Source organism: Podarcis liolepis, assembly GCF_965112155.1.
Source record: "Podarcis liolepis genome assembly, chromosome: 6".
NCBI lineage: Eukaryota > Metazoa > Chordata > Lepidosauria > Squamata > Lacertidae > Podarcis > Podarcis liolepis.
Window position 1 is genome coordinate 77,990,386 of NC_139559.1, and position 19,311 is coordinate 78,009,696.

Sequence of the window (19,311 nt, forward strand, 5' to 3'; positions counted from 1 at the left end):
TTAAGCTTGACACAGGAAGTTAAGTCCTGCTGAGCTCTGCATGGTTTATTTCTGAAAATAACACAGAAACCTGCCTTCTACTGAGCCAGACCACTGACCCATGTAGCTCAATACTCTTTACATCACCTTTCTTCAATTTGAGGTCCTCCGGGAATTTTGAGATCCAGCTTCCATCAATCCCAGCCAGCACGGGCAATGGCTAGGAATGATGAGATTTGCAGTGGAAAACATCTGAGGGGCACCAGGTTGGGGAAGGGTTATCGGCAATGATTTCACTCAAAAGACCAGGGGAACTTCAGCATGCAACACATGTACTCTATGGCCTTTCCCCAGGGCATAAGTTTACGTTCTGAGATAAAACTGTCAGATGTAAAAGGCCAGGATGTTTTTTTTTAAAGGACTTTGTGCCCGATTCGCACCCAACAAACTCACTACTTGATCAAGAGCTGAACATGCAGGTGGAAACCGACCCATGGAACATCACAGTTGCTCACTTCTAAAATACTCACAGGTTCAATCACAGCTGCTTCGCCCTTCTGTCCTTTTTCCCCATAGGCTCCATGGCCATTCACCTGTGGAGGGAAGATACCGAGAGGCAAATATATTAGAATGTATGTCAGGCCAAAAGTCCCCTGCTACTGTGAAGGCAGGAGCATGCAGTTCTCTTTTGATATTGCCAGAATTTGCAGCTCTTTATCTGGAGATAGGCCTGCCCGGCCAGTCATGACAGTGGCCAGTGCCCATCCATCCAGCAACTTGGACCCCATAACTTGGGCCCTGAATGGCCCATTTGAACCTGGCTCACTGGCCAGGCAGTCACATCCCCATGGCCACAAAAGTTGGGGAATTCCATTATCAGCTGTCAGGAAGGAGGCGGTGAGCAATGGTCTGCAACTGATGCTCACTGGGAAAACAGTGAGCATCCATTGTGTGGCATTGTGGAGATCAGCATAAGCATTTGGATCATGAGCCCAAAAATAAATATGGAGGAGGACCCTGAAAGTGCTCAATTCTCGCCACAGCTGCATTGGTTATTTCCTGCATTATACCTTCACAAACCAAGGCTGAGATTAGTTTCCAACGTGGGTCAGAATGGATTTTAAATGTGTCAAATGATGTTTAGATTGCCCGCATATATCTCCAGATGAAAACTTGACACCAGAAAATAGTGTGAGTGAAGTTACAGTTCCTATGGGCTATGGCTTTTGTCTGGCAGTTGTGGAGGAGGAGGAGGAGGAGGAGAGCAGGAACCTGCAAACCTGTTTCGAGTTAGTCATGTCTATTATTTTCAATGGGTCTTCTATGAGTAGAACTAACACTGGCTTTTGTCCTGTCTTTGACTAAGCTGAAATATACGCTTACAAGTTCAGGACAAGATCTTGTGGTGCAAATGAAGAGCTGTAGCTAGCCACCAATTTATTTATTTATTTAGATATCCAAGCAACTATATTCCCTTACAAATGGCAATCTGCCATTTTTTTTCATTCCTGCAAGCATAATTGAGAAAGCTGCTTGTTTATCTCGAACAGATTAAACATGAGTAGAAGTTCTTTATTTTTTAAACCCCACCCCCTCCGCCTCACCCCAGGATTGTTCCATGAATTCAAAGAAAAAAATTGCTTTGGGCCTTGGCTGTCTTCCATATGACAGCCTTGACTGAGAACAGATCAGTTACAAGATGTAGATAATATTGCAAATAGGACTGTAGGTGCCAAGCTGTTTTTAGGTCAGAGGGTGGGATTTGAAGACAAAACTTATTTAGGGCTCCTTTAATGTAAGGATGAAATTCCCATCATCCATAGCCATTGACCATGCTGGGTGGGAATGACAGGAGATGGAGTCCACCCACACAGTTTTCCCATCCTTGTTTTAGTGGGCCTCCTCAATGAGCTATATGGAAACTGACTAGGATGAGGTTTGCCTCCTGCTCTACTTCAATCTGAAATCTTAGTGAACATTATTGCTTCTGGAACCTCATGACTCCTTTCTGGATTAGTTGGCCCTCAGGTTAACTGGACATAGGAAGCGAAGACCGGTAACACAATTATTGTGTGGTGTGAAAGAGGAATTCTCAAGTTTAAGGGAAAGGAAGAAAACAAAGTTCATGACATTTGGTGCCAATCTGGATCTTGTCACTCTGTCCTGGCAACAAATTCCTATGTCTTTAGGGTGGCTAACAACAAATTTAAAACACTTAATTGATGCAACAAAAAACAGCATAAAATGCAGTATAAAACGTGAACAACAATAAATTCAAAAATCAATTTAGGGAAATCCATCCAATGAACAATAGATGATCACCAGGGCTAGCTGGCTAAATTAGTGCTATTTGGGCCAGTGCAGAGGCCAGGGGAGAATTAGCTGTGGCATCCCAGAGAGGGTAATCTTCATAAAAAGGGGAGGGGGAGGGAAGGAAGGGGAATAAAAGATCAAGCTAAGTTCAGATTGAAAGCCAGGTGGAATAGCTCTGTCTTACAGGCCCTGCAGAAGGAAGTTAAATCCTGCAGGGCCCTGGTCTCATGGGACACAGCATTACACCAGGTCGGAGCCATCACTGAGAAGGCCTTGGCCCAGCTGGAGGATAATCTGACTTCCTTAGGGCCCGGGACCTCTAAACTATGATTATTCATGGACCTTAAGGTCATCTGCGGAGCATACCAGGAGAGGCAGTCCCGTAAATACTTGTTTCATTTTTATGAAGCATCTACACATGCAACACACCCTCCCCGCTGTATAAACTGCCAGTAAAGTCCCTACACCAGTGGTTCCCAACCATTTTTTGGCCACTCCCCACCTAAGCATCTCTAAAATCCTGACATATAATTCTTATTATATGTCATATAATTCTTATTATTCAAAAAGTGAACACCTGTTCATGTGGAAGAAGCCTAAAAGGCCATTCACTGTTAATAACTCATTCTCGAATTGCCCCCCTTAAAAATCAAATTGCCCCCCTGTGGGGCGTGTGCCCCTTGTTGGGAACCATGGCCCTAGACCCACCACACAGAGGTGTCATGTTGCCTATAGGTTTTTTGTACCCCTCCTAATTGTTCAAAACCAATTAATATGTATTTTTAAGGGGGCAGGGGATAATATTTCCCTAGGTACTGCACCGTGATGGCAAAATATTTTTCTGTCCCCACAATGCCCCTAATCTTGTTTTTATTTTTTAACTAGTTCAAACTAACCACTCCCATGGGTCTCCTTCTGTGACTCTGTGATTCCAAGCAGTTGTTGTGACCTCCACACCTAAAATGTGTCCTTAAAAAAATAAAAATAAAAGGCTACACCCGCTTCAGCCATACTCACTCTCACATGTGGGTCCCATAGGGCGGCCCATGGGTCAGTGAAAATGTTGGCCTGAAAAGGTTTAACCACCACTGCCATAAATAGTCAGAAAATGCAGACAGCTATGTTTTGCTACGAACCACTTGCCACAGTTAAAGAGCAGCTTGGATGTCCCCAACTTACGCTTGTTTCTGTGATATCGGTCTCTGCTGGAACACCAGGCCCAAACTCCTCGTTAGTAGGGTTGGTTGGCTTCTCTTCGTATTCTTTATATTCATAAAAATCATATTCGCCTACTTCTCCATCTACCACAACTTCAGATTCACTGCGGTCTACTCCTCTGTTTCCATAATCTGTTTCCTCAGTTTTTTTAGTCTCAGAGTTATACTCCTCTCCTGTTACGTATTCTTCAGCAAATACTTCTTCAACAGGATTTTGCTATTCACATAAGCAGCAAAGGTTTTGGGAATAGGATGAATATGTGGATTACTGTTAGTAAAGCAATATAAGCATTCAGTAGATTTGAATATAATGGCTGATGAAATAACACAAGAGTGCTGGAATCTTTTAATTTGCTCCTGAAAGACTGGGAAGCCAGAGTTTCAGGGGTATTAAAAGATCACCCAATGCACATACCTGTGTGCAATGAAATCAATGCTTTCATAAACATTCATTATTATTATTTCATTTGCAAAACCGTTAAATGAAACCCTGGTTCCACTGAACTATTTAGAAATATTCAGTTCAGTATGACCATCAATCCAGACTTTCACTCACTAATTTTGCAGTATATGCCAAAGCACAGACGCTAACACTGTAATATGACATCTTTATGCTAGGTACATCAAAGTTTTCATACTTGGCTTCACACACTTTTTAACATCAGCCTCACTGTTGAAAAATACATGAGGGTTTGCATCCAGGGGTGTTACTCAGTTAACAGAAAGGCTTCCATCAGTGGAACATAGAGAAAAGCAATTTTCAGAGACTTCTCTCCTTCCTATGACCTCACCCACTCACCACACCCATTTCAATGTGCCCTGGAGGACCATGTGGGAGAGAGGGAGAGGGACATCACTGAAAATTGCTCCCTTCCCCACTTCAGGGGGAGGAGTAAAGCCAGGAACTGATTCCCTCTCCTTCCCTTGGTCCTGTATTCCTGAAGGAGCATCTCCACCCCCATCGTTCAGCCCGGACACTGAGATCCAGTGCCGAGGGCTTTCTGGCGGTTCCCTCACTGCGAGAAGCCAAGTTACAGGGAACCAGGCAGAGGGCCTTCTTGCTAGTGGCGCCCGCCCTGTGGAACGCCCTCCCATCAGACGTCAAGGAAATAAGCAGCTATCCTATTTTTAAAAGACATCTGAAGGCAGTTTTTAATATTTAATGCTGTATTGTTTTTAACACTCGATTGGGAGCCGCCCAGAGTGTCTGGGGAAACTCAGCCAGGTGGGCGGGGTATAAATAATAAATTATTATTATTAATTATTATTATTATTATTAAAAAGTCTTGCAGTCAGCTGACCAACACCACTGGATGCAATACAACCCCAGGAGTACAAATTAAAGGGGAAAGCACAAAAAGCTGCAGATTAATCATATGTGGTTAAATAACTTTCTGGTTTTAATGTGCGAAGATTTCATTTGCTAACATATGATGAACACTACTATCTCATGGAAATTTTAAAACGAGAGAACAGAAAAAAGAAATATTTCTAATAAATGCTATTTTGTAGCATTGCATTGTTTGTACACTTAAAAGTGTATGTGTCTCACAGACAGAAAATGGTTTACAATGTTTCTACATGTAACGTTCAATACATCTTGAAGGCTCAGGACTTCCGTTCTTTTCTCTGTTATTACAACTGTGTGAAACCAAGCAGTTAGCTTTTATGCACCAGCATTATCTGAAAAGCATTTTCTTCAAGATGCCCAGCCCACAAAAAAAAAGACCCAACTATGGAGGCAACAGGTTTGGGTCATGGTTAGGGATATAGAAATGTTTTGGAAGGCAAACAATCCATTTGAAGAACTTGCTATGTGAAGCCTTTGGGGAAATGAACGGGAGGTATAGTGTTGCTGGGTAGAAGACATAAGGCGTAATAGGAAATGGGAACTTTCCAGTCTCCATATATTTCAAAGCAGCAGTGGGACCCATTGTGCTTTTATACAACTCTCAATCATCTAAATGGAGGCTCCACAAAAAAGGAGGGCATTGTTAATTTCACTGATGTAATTAACAGGAGATGTAATTAACAGGAGAAGCCACAAGTTAGTGACTCCATTTGCCTACTGATACATACACAAAGTGTCAGTGCATGGGTTTAATAATAGAAAATCTTAATATTTCTTTGAAGTACATTTTGAAACTGCTTGGATTTTGCCTCTACCAAGATAACAAGATTTTGGACATATTAAAAGCATTGCATGTTGACTGAAATCTATTTCTTTTTTTAGAAAAAAAAATACTGTGCCTTGCTAGCTAAAAGTATGTTTGTCTGTTATGAATGTGTGTGTATATGTTTGTGCATGCAGAAACACATGCACACAAACACACACACACACACACACACACACACACACACACACACACACACAAACATTGGCTTTTTGTTTTATGAAAGCATTTTTATCCACTTTCCAAAGTAATAACCTTTGCATTTTGTCATTATGTACTTGAAACATGAAATTGTTTACAAGAGCAGCAAATAACTTGCAGCATAATGCAAAACCTTTGGAAAACCATGGTTTTATAGCAAGTCAATATTTACGAAGCAAAATATCCACATTCATAAATGTCAGTTGATTGCAAACTCCAAATTTCAACAGAAAATGAAGGACAGTTTTGGACAATTTCCAATAAACCTTTCCATTCAGGATCAAAAGAAAAGGCATATTGGAAATCCTAAGGTACATCTTTGCAATGCAACTTGATTCTGCGGAGTAGACACAGACCTCCCACTCTAGTAAAAGAGATCTACATATGAAAGCATATTGGGAGCCAATGGGAACTGACCAGGTATGGATGGATCTGCATATGGATGCTCATCCACACTGTGTGGCTGATCCAGATGGTGATTCATTCATCCAATTCATCCCCATTCACTATATGGCATGAATGAGGTGCATGTTTCCATTCACAGTGCTATGTGTGGGGGAAAATGCATCCTGGCCACCATCTTGGAAGAGTACACATTGTTGTACATGACTATATCTACGTTGGGGCTTTGGAAATTATGGAGGATAGAGTTAAAAGCATTATCAGTAGGGTAGGGAATCAAAGACCAAGTTCAAGGCCACCTGCTTATGACCTTTCTCTACCTCCACTCACCATCCAGTCACTGCATTCTTTTCCATGAAATAATTGGCCTTGTTTGAGCAATGCCAACAGACGCTAAACTAACTCTTCCTTTCATCCTCACACCAGGGAAATCACAAATATGGGCAAGATCTTGTGTCAGGTTTGTGCTGTGTGAATACTGCACAACATCAAAACATGTATATGATTAAACTCTGAGAGCTACGTTTTTGCAGTCTCTAGGAGTCATTTCTCAAGCAGAACTGAAAGACGAAATGCCAGATATTGGAGTAAAACTGTGCATTTCAGGAACGTGGCACAAGCCACTTTGGTCTTCAGAGGATCTCTCACAAGACTAAATGAGGGCAACCGATTACGACTTGGTAAAAGTTATTGACTAAGATCTTTTGAAGTATCCTTGCCTGTATACTTTTCCATTCCTCATTACCTCATTTGGTCCCGTCGTTCGGCTCGGAGTCTCAGTCTGGTAGCCCTCAGAGGTCCCATAGTCAGTTTCAGCCACATTATATTCATTATATTCATCGACAATGTTGGCCTGACAGGAAAGAGAACACAGGACATTAACCACAAAAGAGTAAGGCAAATGGGCAGGAGGAATCGCAGTTCAATTGGGTTGTGGTATTAGCCAAAGGTGAATTCATCTACTGGGGGTTAGAGGCAAGCTACTCATTTCTCAACATCATAGATCTTCCAGGCTTGGTCGAGGAAAGATCTTGATTATTTTTTGGCTACCTTTACCCCTAGTTTGCTTTTTGCTGAGGCTTGATAGCTTTTCTTCTTCTTGGATGAAAATGATTCATATTTTTTGAGTGTGAACTTTGGGGAGTTGCTCTTTGAGTTAGCAGCCACTGTCCTCTTCTTCTTTGGGGCTTTTTTCTTTTTCTGAAAAAGGGTGTTGAAAGATGGAATGGGAAAACATAAATGAATGAAAAGGGAACAGCAGTGAGGTAGGAAAGGAAGCAGGCTTAAAGGCTTAAGTCAAAGGCTTAAGTCAAAAGGCTTAAAACAAACAAATAAATAGATAGATAGGCAATTGCTGGTGGTCTTCTGCTCTTCCACTGTTGAATTAAAATGAGATTTAGGGACAAACAGGAAGGCAAGAGGTGAAAAGGAACAAAAGGCTTAGCTAACACAAGACACCACATGACAAGACCACAAGGGAGATGACAGGGACGTCACACAACACACACAGCACATGCCGTTACCTCAGTCTGTGTGACAATCTCGTCGTACAGTGGGGGTCCCTCTGTTACAGAGTCAAGGTCTTTATAATCTTTATAATCTGGATCTCCATAGTCATAGTCATATTCAATTAAATCTTCAGTTCCATACTAAATTGTGAAAGGAAACATACCAAGCGTGGCTGTGTTAGTGGCCGCAAACTATATTAGCAGTCATGGAAAGCTCTTTTACTCACTTGGAAGAAAAAATTAAGAGAAGTAAAGCACCAAACTTCTTTTAGTAAGATTGCCTTATTTTCTTTCAGATTTATATAAAATAAACATGAAGGTAATGAAAAAGCAAGGAATAGTTGCATAAAAATGTTATCTTTTACCAGTGCTATTTTTTCTAGAAAAAGAGGTGCTGGAACTCACCATGAACACCTCTGAATGGCAATGGCGCACACCTGAGAGGTGCCGGTTCTGAGTTCCAGCAAGTTCCAGATGGAAACAAAAGTCCTGCTTTTACAGCAATGCAAGCAAAGGATGGTGGTTTATGACCTGGTTTAGAATTGGCCGATATTTAGTTACATAGAACACCTGTGATAATGCATTGAAAAGTTTTTCTTATGTTTCTTTACTGGTGTTAGTTAGCTGGCAGGTCCTATTGACTACCTGTCAGAAACATATTGTCAAAAATGTCCTTCAGTTCCCACCACTAAGAAGGGTCAATAAAAATGATGCTGGGTATGCAACAGACAAATCATTACTCATCGGGGAGGGCCAACATTTAAATTGGAATAGCAGCCTCTAAGGCAATGCTAGCATGCCAACAAAGTTATCTGACATGCTAGCAGTGCAGGCAAAAGGGAGAGTGGACCAAGGGAGATGTTTCAATTCATGATGCATGTCCAGAAGACTTAAATTGGGTGTAATAAGGGAGATGGCAGAAAATCACTTCAGACTGCAGGTAGAGGATTGCAGTGTGAATCCTCACACATGTAACAACTGTATTCAGTGTCATGCTATTTCAATCACAAGAAGAGGGAGAACAGATTGGGTTTGCTTAGGGTTGCCGTATTTCAAAAATCTGGAAACAAACTTTTTTGGGCTAAAGTTGTTGCGCTTTTGCCCAGAGTACCCATGAAGGCTCCTTGACTCATTAAGAACTCTGTGTGATCAGCTTTCAGAATGAAGCAAGGAGCCTCCACTTTGGCTTCTCAACTTCAGAAATTGTCCCTCCAACATGTGATGGGGACTCAGTGGAAGGGGTGGGGGGTCAGTGAGGACAGATAGAGAGCCTTAGTTAACCCTGGTTAAGAAACTAGAGGGTAAATGTTTAAATTGTACTGTGTCAATATCTCTTGCTTTTTCATAAAATGCAATGACTATGTAAGAAAGCTTGCATTTCTAAAAAGAAAATATGGATTGTTTTTCAATAATCCAGCAATTTTACTCTAATGCGCATATTGTTAATTCCCAGGCAAAAATAAAACAGAACACTTTCCCCAGACTTAATTATTAAGCTGCGTTTTAAATAAATGCTGCATAAGTAAACATTTATGTGAGGAAAACACTGGGAAGGCTCACAGATGTGTATGTATGTGTGTGAAACTGATTTAATTTTATTCAAATACAGAATGCTTTTTAAAACCATGTTGACGTCCAACAGTGAATATTCCCTGTCACTATTATCAAAATGGAATGCCACACTCTGAAACAGCACCACCCAATTATCCACAAAATATGTCCACAAAATTAGGAATGAATATAAGCCCTGGTCACTTTTTCATTGATGTAGACTTGACGTGTGGATTGGGGATTGAGCTCACTTGGTTCACCCTTTAATCTCCATGAGTTCATCTGATTTGGGATCATCTTCCAGGGATAGCACATTAAGTTCATCAAAAGTTGACAGGACTTGGCCTCACGGTTGCATTCTGTCAACTGAGAATTTGCTTTCGGCAGAAATCAGCTTGGGTGGAGATATGTGCATGCATAGAAATGATATTTTGCATGGCTGGGATACTGTACTGTTGGGAATCTTAGGTGAGATACCCACACAATATTCTGGAGGCAGAATAAGTGAAGACTTCTCCATTCCAGTCTGCCACTCTTGCCCCGCCCATTTAAACTGCCATGATTGGCTGGTTTTAAATAAAAGTTTTGGCAGGCAATCCCACACGCCTCCACGGACGGTTGAAAAGGATTCCAATGACCAGCCACAAGGGGGAAATTGTCTATACTGTGCCCCGATGGGGAAAGCTGTGCTGGGCTGCAGCCAAAGTCCACCTGCAACTCAGGTGAGCGACCATTCAGCACAGAGGCAGCATCCCTGTGTACAGCAGCTTATTGTTTCCCTCGGGGCCCTTCAAACTCTACAAGCCTATGATTCTATGAAATCATTTGCCTGTGGAATTTCTGCCTGCTCCTATACTGTTAAAGGCTTAGAAGCCTTGCTGAGAAATTTTGGCATGCCCTGTCTTGCTAGTATATAATAAATGTCGAGCAGTTGTAGCTATAAGATGATTATAGTTATAATGAGGGTGGTAGCTGTGGCATTTGCTCTGGGGCCTAAATACTATCACAAGCCTGCCTATAGAGTCTGAAGTCTAGCCCAAAAAGACTTGTCACCTTTTTATGGTCCCAAGGAACAGGCAGCTAAAGCTACATGGGCCCACAGATATTATAAAACTGACCAAAACCTGCCAACCATCAACCAAGTCAAGATGTAATGAAATCAGAATCTATCAACCCTAAATAAAATCATAAGAGGAAAATGCATCTCTCCCCGCCATGCTCTTCAATGGTACTTAACAAATTATAATGCATAGGTCCGAGAGTTTCAATGTCAAATTAAAATATGCAAAGGAGACGTCTTTACACACGGCACATTTCCCTGAAGGTGATTTTTGAAAAGCACAACTCCATAAGAAATAGTTCCTCTTCTGTTGCAGCCTCTCTGAAAGCTCTATTGATAGAGAACAAATAGGTTGTGTCTGCAGAGGAATGTAACACCTCAATGTCTGTCTCCTCTGACTAGTCAGCCAAAGAGGTTCAATTGCACGCATTCATGTGCTTCTCTGGGCAAACAAACAAAAATGAATGAAAATTTGTCACTGACGAAAACTACATTGAGTACACTACAATCGTTTTATGATGGAGAAAAGCATTTAACTGTGACAAACAGATATAGTACTTTTTTATGGTCGGGGTCAGATATTCTAAATTATGCAATCAAATTGTAAAGGCTTTCTACTGAAAGGCTTAGATTGCAATCTGTCCAGATTTTGACTAGTCTTGCTGGTGCCCTTCTTAAAAATGTCCCAGCTTAAAACAAAATAGAGGGCAAAGGTTTGGCCTTAGCACCAGGCATCCCAAAGCATCACCCCTGGTGGCCAGGTAGCTGGACATTTGAACAAGGTTTGTGTTTCAGAGTAATTCCTCTGAATTTCACAGCTCCTGTAATGCAGCAGCTAAGAATGTGGATGTTGTGCATGGAAACACCTGGTTAAAATCACCTCCCTCAGCTATCTCTCAGGGTGGGTAACTGGGAGAAATAAATGTGATAATGGGTCTCTCTTTCTCTCTCTTTTCTATACAACTGTGTTTTGTAAGGATCGTGAGTATTTTTAAAATATATTTTATTTTTCTTTATTCTTTTTCTCTTTTGATACATTGCTTTTTAACTATCTTTTTATAAATGTGCCTAAATTCTAAATTATTTGTATGGAAATACAAAGACGGCTTGTAGGACACACGGCCTGAGTTTGGAACAACTAGACCAGACCTCCTTATTTGCAGGAGTTCACATGGTGTAATGGAAGAACAAAGGCTTAATAACCCTTCTTCCTAAAGTGAGGGGGAATGGCCTACTGTAGCTAAGCCTGGCAGGGCAGCCCACTCTATGGTCTTAACCCCTTCCATGCATTAATTAGACTTAAGCATGTTGGTTATATGAGGCTGGATTTCCCACAATTACGTTAGAAGTTGCCTTGTATCAGGTTGAGCTGTTTGTCCAAGGCCAGTATTGTTCTCTATCTTGACTAGTTGCATTTCTTCAAGGTTCCAGACAGAGATCTATTCCATCACTTGATTTTTTTCGTGTATGTATTTTTACACGAGATGCCAGGTATTGAACTCACAATCTTCTGCATGCTTGCAAAGCAGGCACTGTACCATTGAGCTAAGTGACAAGTATTATTATTTATTTCTAGCACTCAGCTGATCAGTTACCCAGCATTTAAAATAGGACTGCGTACCGTTTAATAATATTTCTATTTAGTTAAAAATAATGATAGGATCAGCCTGACAGCAAAATTAGTGCTGCTCTGGACTGTGCCAATCCTGTGGCTAATTCAATTGCTAAGGGCAGGTTAGAAAAAGTTCTTCAGAGACCACAAAACAAACAGAAACATTGACTGAATCAAAAAAACTGTGCCAAGTATGCTAGAATTTTTTTTAAAAAAGGCACACAGACAGTGAGTAAATTGATATTTATGCTAAGCATTGCCAAAGGCACAGTTTGAAAAGCCCGTCATTCATGAATGAGAAACTGCAAAGGCACATATAAAAAGCAAGTATATTTAGCGGGTTGAATTGCATCATACACGATCAACTGGAAAATATTTTAGTTCTTCTAGGATGTTGCCTTTGACATTTCAACAAAATGTAAGGTCACTAAAACAAGGCTGCATTTTGGTTGCACATTCTATTCACGGAGCAGAAATATAAAGTCCTCGTGGTAAAATGTGGCTGTAATTTTCCTTCCGTTTCACATTATTCTGAATTTGTGTAGCGGTTCTTGGTAAACACTTTTAGGAAAGAATTCAGTGGGCTGCTGAAATCTAATATCTCAGGATATTGGGGCAAAGCCATCACGGTTTAATGGATGTTTAATGTGGTCCAATGTCTAGCGCGTTGGATTTTGGTCAAAAGAAAGTGTTTGTGAACTCCTTGGGCGTTATTAGGAATGCCATGATTCATCAAGATTCACATTCTCATCTGTACAAAAGTAATAACTGCCGTTCACATAAGATATTTTCAGGATCACTAATATTGGTGACAAATCTAACTTAACAACAAAACTTATGCTCAACCCTTAACAGGAGTGTTTCTGCTCAGGATTCTTGCCAACAAGGCAACAGCAGATGATGGAGTGAGTCAGCTGTGCTTTCCAAGCCTCTGTATATCTGGTTGGGAGAGCAGCAGCAGCAAGGTCAGTGCAGTGCAAACACACCAGTGGGAGAACTGGATCAGCTCTGCCAGTGCATTTGCACTGCACCAACAACATGCCCACCACTTCCCAGCCTGCAGCAGAAATGGAAGCAACCAGAGATCAAGTGAGTGGCACCTCCCTGCCACCCACTTTTGTCTCCAAGGTACAGTGGTACATCAAGTTACATACGCTTCAGGTTACATACGCTTCAGGTTACAGACTCCGCTAACCCAGAAATAATACCTCGGGTTAAGAACGTTGCTTCAGGTTGAGAACAGAAATCGTGCAGCAGCAGCGGGAGGCCCCATTAGCTAAAGTGGTGCTTCAGGTTAAGAACAGTTTCAGGTTAGGAACGGACCTCTGGAACGAATTAAGTACGTAACCAGAGGTACCACTATACTATAAGCTGTGGAGGCCGAAAGGAAAATGTCTCCATTTCCAGTTTTCTTTTTCAATTGACACTCAACCATCTGTGACTACAGAGCATGCTCAGTTCTTACTTTGGATTTGTTGTTTTTTGTTATTTTCCAAGGGGGGGGGGCATTGCTCCTGTAGGTTTTTTTTGTTTAATAAAATGTACTTCTGCAAAACTCAGGATTTCTCACAGCATACCTCTCTGTTGTTTCACAGGGGCCCCATTTTGTCCCCAATCCTTTCAGCATTCACCGCTTGAGTTCACTATCTGAGAAAATGATGTGCTGATTCACCTGTGCTAGGTAAGATAGACATCCTGCACTTTGTCGATTCCATTAGCATTGCTTCCTTTGTGAAATATAGTCCCATTGAAAGATATTTGGACACAAGGAAGCCACTCCTAGTTCCCACTCAATTCTCACAGAGGAAGCAAAATTTATGGCCGGTATGGCAATAATCAAATGACCTTCTGAATAACATGATCCATGTGTAGGCTGCAAATTTGGGGTGGGACATTTCTCCCAGTTGAATAGGGGGTGGTAGCAGACTTAGTTTATTTGTTCATTTTTAAAAAAACAAAAACTTTTAACTTCAACTTTATGCCATCACCACCAGAGGTGGCAGCAGTGCCAACAATAGGGCCCCATTCCCTGTGGCCCAGTCACCAGCTTCTTAATTCTAAAGTCCTCTCCTCACCCCCCAAAAATCCAAATTCTGTTCCTGCCCAGAGAGAATCACTTAAACAATTAACACAGATAATATTTTTGCATTATCTTAGCCAAAAGGCTGAGAAGCCATCACTTGAGCGATATTTTCAGACAACCATCATGCCAACCCTAGTGGACAGGTCTCTTTCACCTTTAATAGATGTGTAGAAGAAGAAGAAAGCAAGCTTATATGACAGAGTTACAGCAACACCTGTAGAAATTCTCTCTTCTACACAGCTATTAAAAATGCACATTAGGGACAAAGGGAAGGTCTACAGTGAAAAACGTAAAGGGTGTCAAGGATGAGTCAAGATAGTTGGGGGCGGGGAATCCAAGCCATTCATCTGCAAATGTTAAGAATGAGTAAGAAGTAAGATAGTTACAGGTTATTCAAGAGGTAGTTATACTTGAAGACAACTCAGGTAATCTGTTGCTCAGGCAAAGGGCTACAGTCTTAGGAGGATTTGTATGCAGCAAGGGGCAACTGTCCTCCTTTGGCATTACACTATGTTAAGAAAAATGGCTAATCCTACAGCCAAGATGGTGACACGGATACCACAGCAATCTGTCAGAAGCAAGGGCCTTGGATGAAACCTTCACATGCCTGACACTGGGCTCCCATGAACACCCTCTGATTGCACTTTGAGCTGCTTGCTGCAACAACTGCTTCCTAGCCCAGAGAACCGGAGCCACATTTGTTTCTGATTTAATGTCAAAGTTCTTTTTTTATGTCCATGTATTTTATATTTTATGGGGTGTGTGTTTTATTTAAAAAAATAGTTCTCTGCACCACCTGGATAAGGTTTTGTTAATGGGTGGTCTAAAAATGTTGTCAATAGCTAATAAGCCCTGGGGTCTTCCCTGCTTTCCTTTTCCTTTTTTTGTTAATGCAAGATGGATTGAACTTATACTGGGGGTGGGGGTGGGGGGATGGGGAGTACAGGTGAGAGAGAAGCCCCAAGAGAAAGCCTATAGCTTATCAACATGTTAATTCTCCTTCACATTTCTGAAGTAATGCAGGTTATTTCACACCTTGCAAAAGCAATTGCCATAGCAAATAAATAAATAAATAAATAAATAAATAAATAAATAAATAAATAAATAAATAATTTCAACTAGGGATGCATGAGGAATTTGTCCTGATCTCCTTCTCTTTGCCCCTCTTTGCCTCACAGAGCTACAATTCCCAGAATTCCATGGAAAGAAGGACTGACTGTTAACCACTCTGAGAATTGTAGCTCTATGAAGGGAATGGGACTCTCCTAAGAACTCTCAGCACTCTTTAACAAATTAAACTTCCCAAGATTTTTTGGGGAAGCCATGACTGTTTGAAGTGGTATGATTCTGCTTTAACTTTATAGTGCAGACAGGGTTTCAGAACAACCTCATGGAAATATGGATATGGCTAACTTAGGTCCACTTATTACTGTGAGTAGAAATTGTTTGAAAGCAATCTCTTGGCTTTATGTTATAGCTTATGTCATAATGCTTTTGTAATTTTTAATTTCTGTTCTGAAACTGATTCCTGGATGACAGGCAGTTTGCTTCTGAGAGAGAGAGAAAGTGTGTGTGTGTGTGTGTGTGTGTGTGTGTGTGTGTGCAGAAGACAGTTTTTGTTTGCATTTCTGAACTCTGAGACCTCTACTGAGACTTTTCTGGGGATTACTTTGAAATCTGCCCAGGCGGGCAGCTTCACTCTTCCCATTCCTTCTCATCCTGCACATCTTTAAATAAACAGGCTGTTTTTGTTTTTCTTCTTTGATAACGAGACTATGCACTCTGTGGTTTCTCAGCTCCAAATGAAAGAGAACTGATGCAGCCAAACTGTCCCACTGTTTAAGGAAGGGCAGAGGAACAGCAGGAGTACATTCCAAGGACCAAGTAGCTCCATGGTTGATCACTGCTTGCAGCTACCTTCTGAAATGTCACACACATATTCCGAGGCTCAGCAGATGAGATGGTAAACATATTTAGCTGTAAGTGGGAGGACTCACATGCTGGAATTCATAAGATAGATAGACGAATGAATGCTGGCTACAGTGGAAGATCTTGGGGTTCCAAATTTCAATGGCGCCCTGTGTGACCACCAAATTTGGTGCCCCTTGCCTCGTGTCTTTTGGAGGCGGGGCCTCCAAACCAGTTGTGCTCCCCTGAATCTGCCTCTGCTGCCCACAGAAAACTAGATGTCAAAGGAACCTGTTCTAGCCTGGCCTTACTCCAACTAGTCCAACCCCTAGTTGATTTTGTTGCTTTGTTGCTACGTTGCTACGTTGAGCTTGTTTGCAGAGGGGAACATTCAACCATAGAAATTCAGGTGGTGTCTGGAATGAAGTTTGCCACCTCATCTGCGGTTTGCCACAACTGGGCCCAAAACTGTTTCCCAGGTTGATAGAAATTTGAAATAGATAGGACCATATTCATTATTCATGATAAAATTAGTATTCATTTGATCGATTTGATTTCTTTCCCACTCCAGCCTGTGGGCTCAGAGCTGTTTACAGCAAGGTTGTTCCTTTTTTTCATATTTAGTGCAGGTGTGACTTAACGTTTATATTTTTTATATTAATTCAGTATTTATTATGCTATATTAATTAACAAATATTCTAAATTAACTCACACCTACACTAAAGATTAATTTACACTGTGACTTTCATTATAAAGTTCCCTTGGAAGACATTTTTACTTGCACTTAGTGGGAAGGTAGGAAATAATAAATGTGCTTTCCTTTCACTGGCTCGCTATGTTCCGTTAAAACAAATTGCATTTCTAAGCAGGTACTGCAGGCAAGGTTGAACTGGAAACAGGGACGGCCAGTGTGATGATGTAGCCAACAGCTCCCATCATCTCTTACGGTTGACCACACAGGCTGCGGCTGTTGGGAGATGGGGTCCACAACTTCTGGAGAACACGATGGTGCTATCTTTGAATAAAAAGACGCGGGAAGCTTCCTTATACTGAATCAGACCCTTGGTCCACCTAGCTCAGCATTGTCTACACTGATGGCAGTGGCTTTCCAGCACTTCAGACAGTGTCCATGACTGGTGCATTCAGAAACATTGGGAGCCATGGAAACTTGCATTTCCCTTGGTCCCAACATCCTTGGACACATTCATGGGTAGCTCAGTTGATTAGAGCATGGTGCTGTTAGCACCAAAGTTGCAGGCTCAATCGCCATAAGGGACAGCTGCATATTCCTGCATTGCAGGGGGCTGGACTACAATCACTAAATGGTCCTCATGGTCCCTTTCCAACTCTATGTCTATGATTCTAGACGAGCTTTAGCCTTTTTCTTTTGCCAGGGATGGATCCTTCCCTGCTTTCTCAGTGGCAGTGTAGTGTGCCAAAAAAACCCCATCCATAGCAAGTATTTGGTCTCAAGGTCTGACACACAGAAATGTCGTCGCTAAGCACCAAGGCTTGAAGACACATCAGACTCAGTCTGGATACAAGTGGCAGACTGCCCCAAACTGGGTTTGACATCCTGGACGGGAATTGCAGGGAAGTTGTACAATGCTTCCCACGTAACTCCCAATAATACAGTTGAAGGGGAGGGAACTGTCCAAATTCCAGCTGCAGAAACAATTTGCATAAACCCTCCATGCGATTTCCTTTTCTAACATGACATCAGAACGGTGGAAACGTATTTCCTCTCTTGTCACTCTTTAGGGGGGAACATCTGAAGTTACAATAAGGCTACGTATGTGTTCCTAGTAGGGCTCCAGTCCTGATGAGTATTGCACATGGATGGGTGTTTTGATATAAACTTCAGGACGAAGAAAACCTGGCATTCTTTGATGAAACACGATATTTCCATTGTGACCTCATGCTTTCTTTACCAGAGAGAAAAGCACATTTATATGACACAACCAGATCAACATGCAGTCCCAATGGAAAGGACTGGTTTCTTCATTAAATCCTCATTTTGGGAGCACCATTTCACAACTTCAAAAGAAACTAAACTGTAGGGAATATGCCAAGTGGAAAAAGTATCCTCTCTCGCTTTGAAAGTGCATTATTTTCTGGGTTTGCAAGAGGGAAAATATTCTGAATTCTCAATTCGACTTTGGTTTTGCAAAGGTTTCTTATAAGAAACATGCTTAAGACAGAAGACAATCTAACATAAGGTTTTTTTTAAAGGTTGTGGATTTGCTAAACAATTCAAAATGGTTTTATATACTAGTCTATGTGTGATAGGATTGCCATATATAAAAAGAGGACAGCTTGAGCCACTGCTAGTCTGAGCCAGGGAAAGAGGCGTGGCACAGACAACAAACCCAGACATTTCCTTTAAAATGTAAAAATCCTCCCGGATGAGTATGTTGCCCCCCCAAAACAGGACATGTCAGGGTTTTCCCTGACGTATGGCAACTCTAAGATGTGACAGCATGTGAGGGAGGGGAGAGTTGTCTTGCAGCATGCAATTAGTGTAATTTCTTTTTTGGGGGGGGGGGTTATGTCTGACCATCCACACAGAGTGCTTGCTCCTTACATTATGGTTATGGTGGAGAGAAAGCACAAGACAACAAACACAAGCTTAATTTGAGGGTGATAATAAGGCTGCCTGCACAGACCTACCTGGACACTCAGATCAAGATCAGAGGTCCTCCTGGCTGTGCGACAAGCTGCAGATATCCCTCTAGGAACAACTAGGAAAAGGGTCTTTTCTGTGATGCCACCCATACTCTGGAATGACCTCCCCACCCCACCCCCAGAAATAGGACATGGACTGACTTGGATACAATTTCAGCGCTTGCCTAAAAGCTATCTTGTTCACCATGGCCTTTGCTGATGCTGTAGAATTTTAAGTAATTTTCCTGATTGCTTGAGTTTAATTTCATTTGCATATTTTGCATTGCACTTTATGGCATTACTATACTGCACTGTGCAATGCCCATGTAACAGGCTGTATTCAAGCATATTAATAAATAAACAATAAAGCATGTTCTAAGTTACTTGTTGCATGCTTCTGTTTTCGGCCATTTTCTATGGTGGGGGAATGGTCACATATTAGGGATACTTGAGGTATCCAATCTTTGCAAATTCCAGTGCTAACCAACCTGATCCAAACATCTCAGAGTAATTTGGAGATTGCAGTGTTGCTATCCACCAGATTTCACATTTCTATGAGTGCTGTGGCATAGTTCTTGGCTCAAAAAGTATCAAAATCCATGCAGAAATGCATATTTTGATAGAAAATACATTTTTGCA

At 41.5% G+C, this 19,311-nt stretch overlaps 1 protein-coding gene across 4 annotated transcripts in view; it reads right to left on the reverse strand.

Annotated features, from left to right (window-relative positions):
• Positions 1–19,311, reverse strand: part of COL11A1 (collagen type XI alpha 1 chain) — a 254,225-nt gene that overhangs the window by 151,740 nt on the left and 83,174 nt on the right. The window contains exons 6-10 of one of the 4 annotated variants that reach the window (XM_083510882.1): positions 7,810–7,935; positions 7,343–7,486; positions 7,032–7,139; positions 3,472–3,726; positions 510–572 (exon numbers count right to left, since the gene is read on the reverse strand). In XM_083510882.1, the coding sequence (XP_083367008.1) occupies positions 510–572; positions 3,472–3,726; positions 7,032–7,139; positions 7,343–7,486; positions 7,810–7,935 (696 nt within the window). The remainder of the gene's footprint in view (positions 1–509; positions 573–3,471; positions 3,727–7,031; positions 7,140–7,342; positions 7,487–7,809; positions 7,936–19,311) is intronic. The other 3 variants (XM_083510880.1, XM_083510879.1, XM_083510881.1) reach the window with 3 other exon arrangements.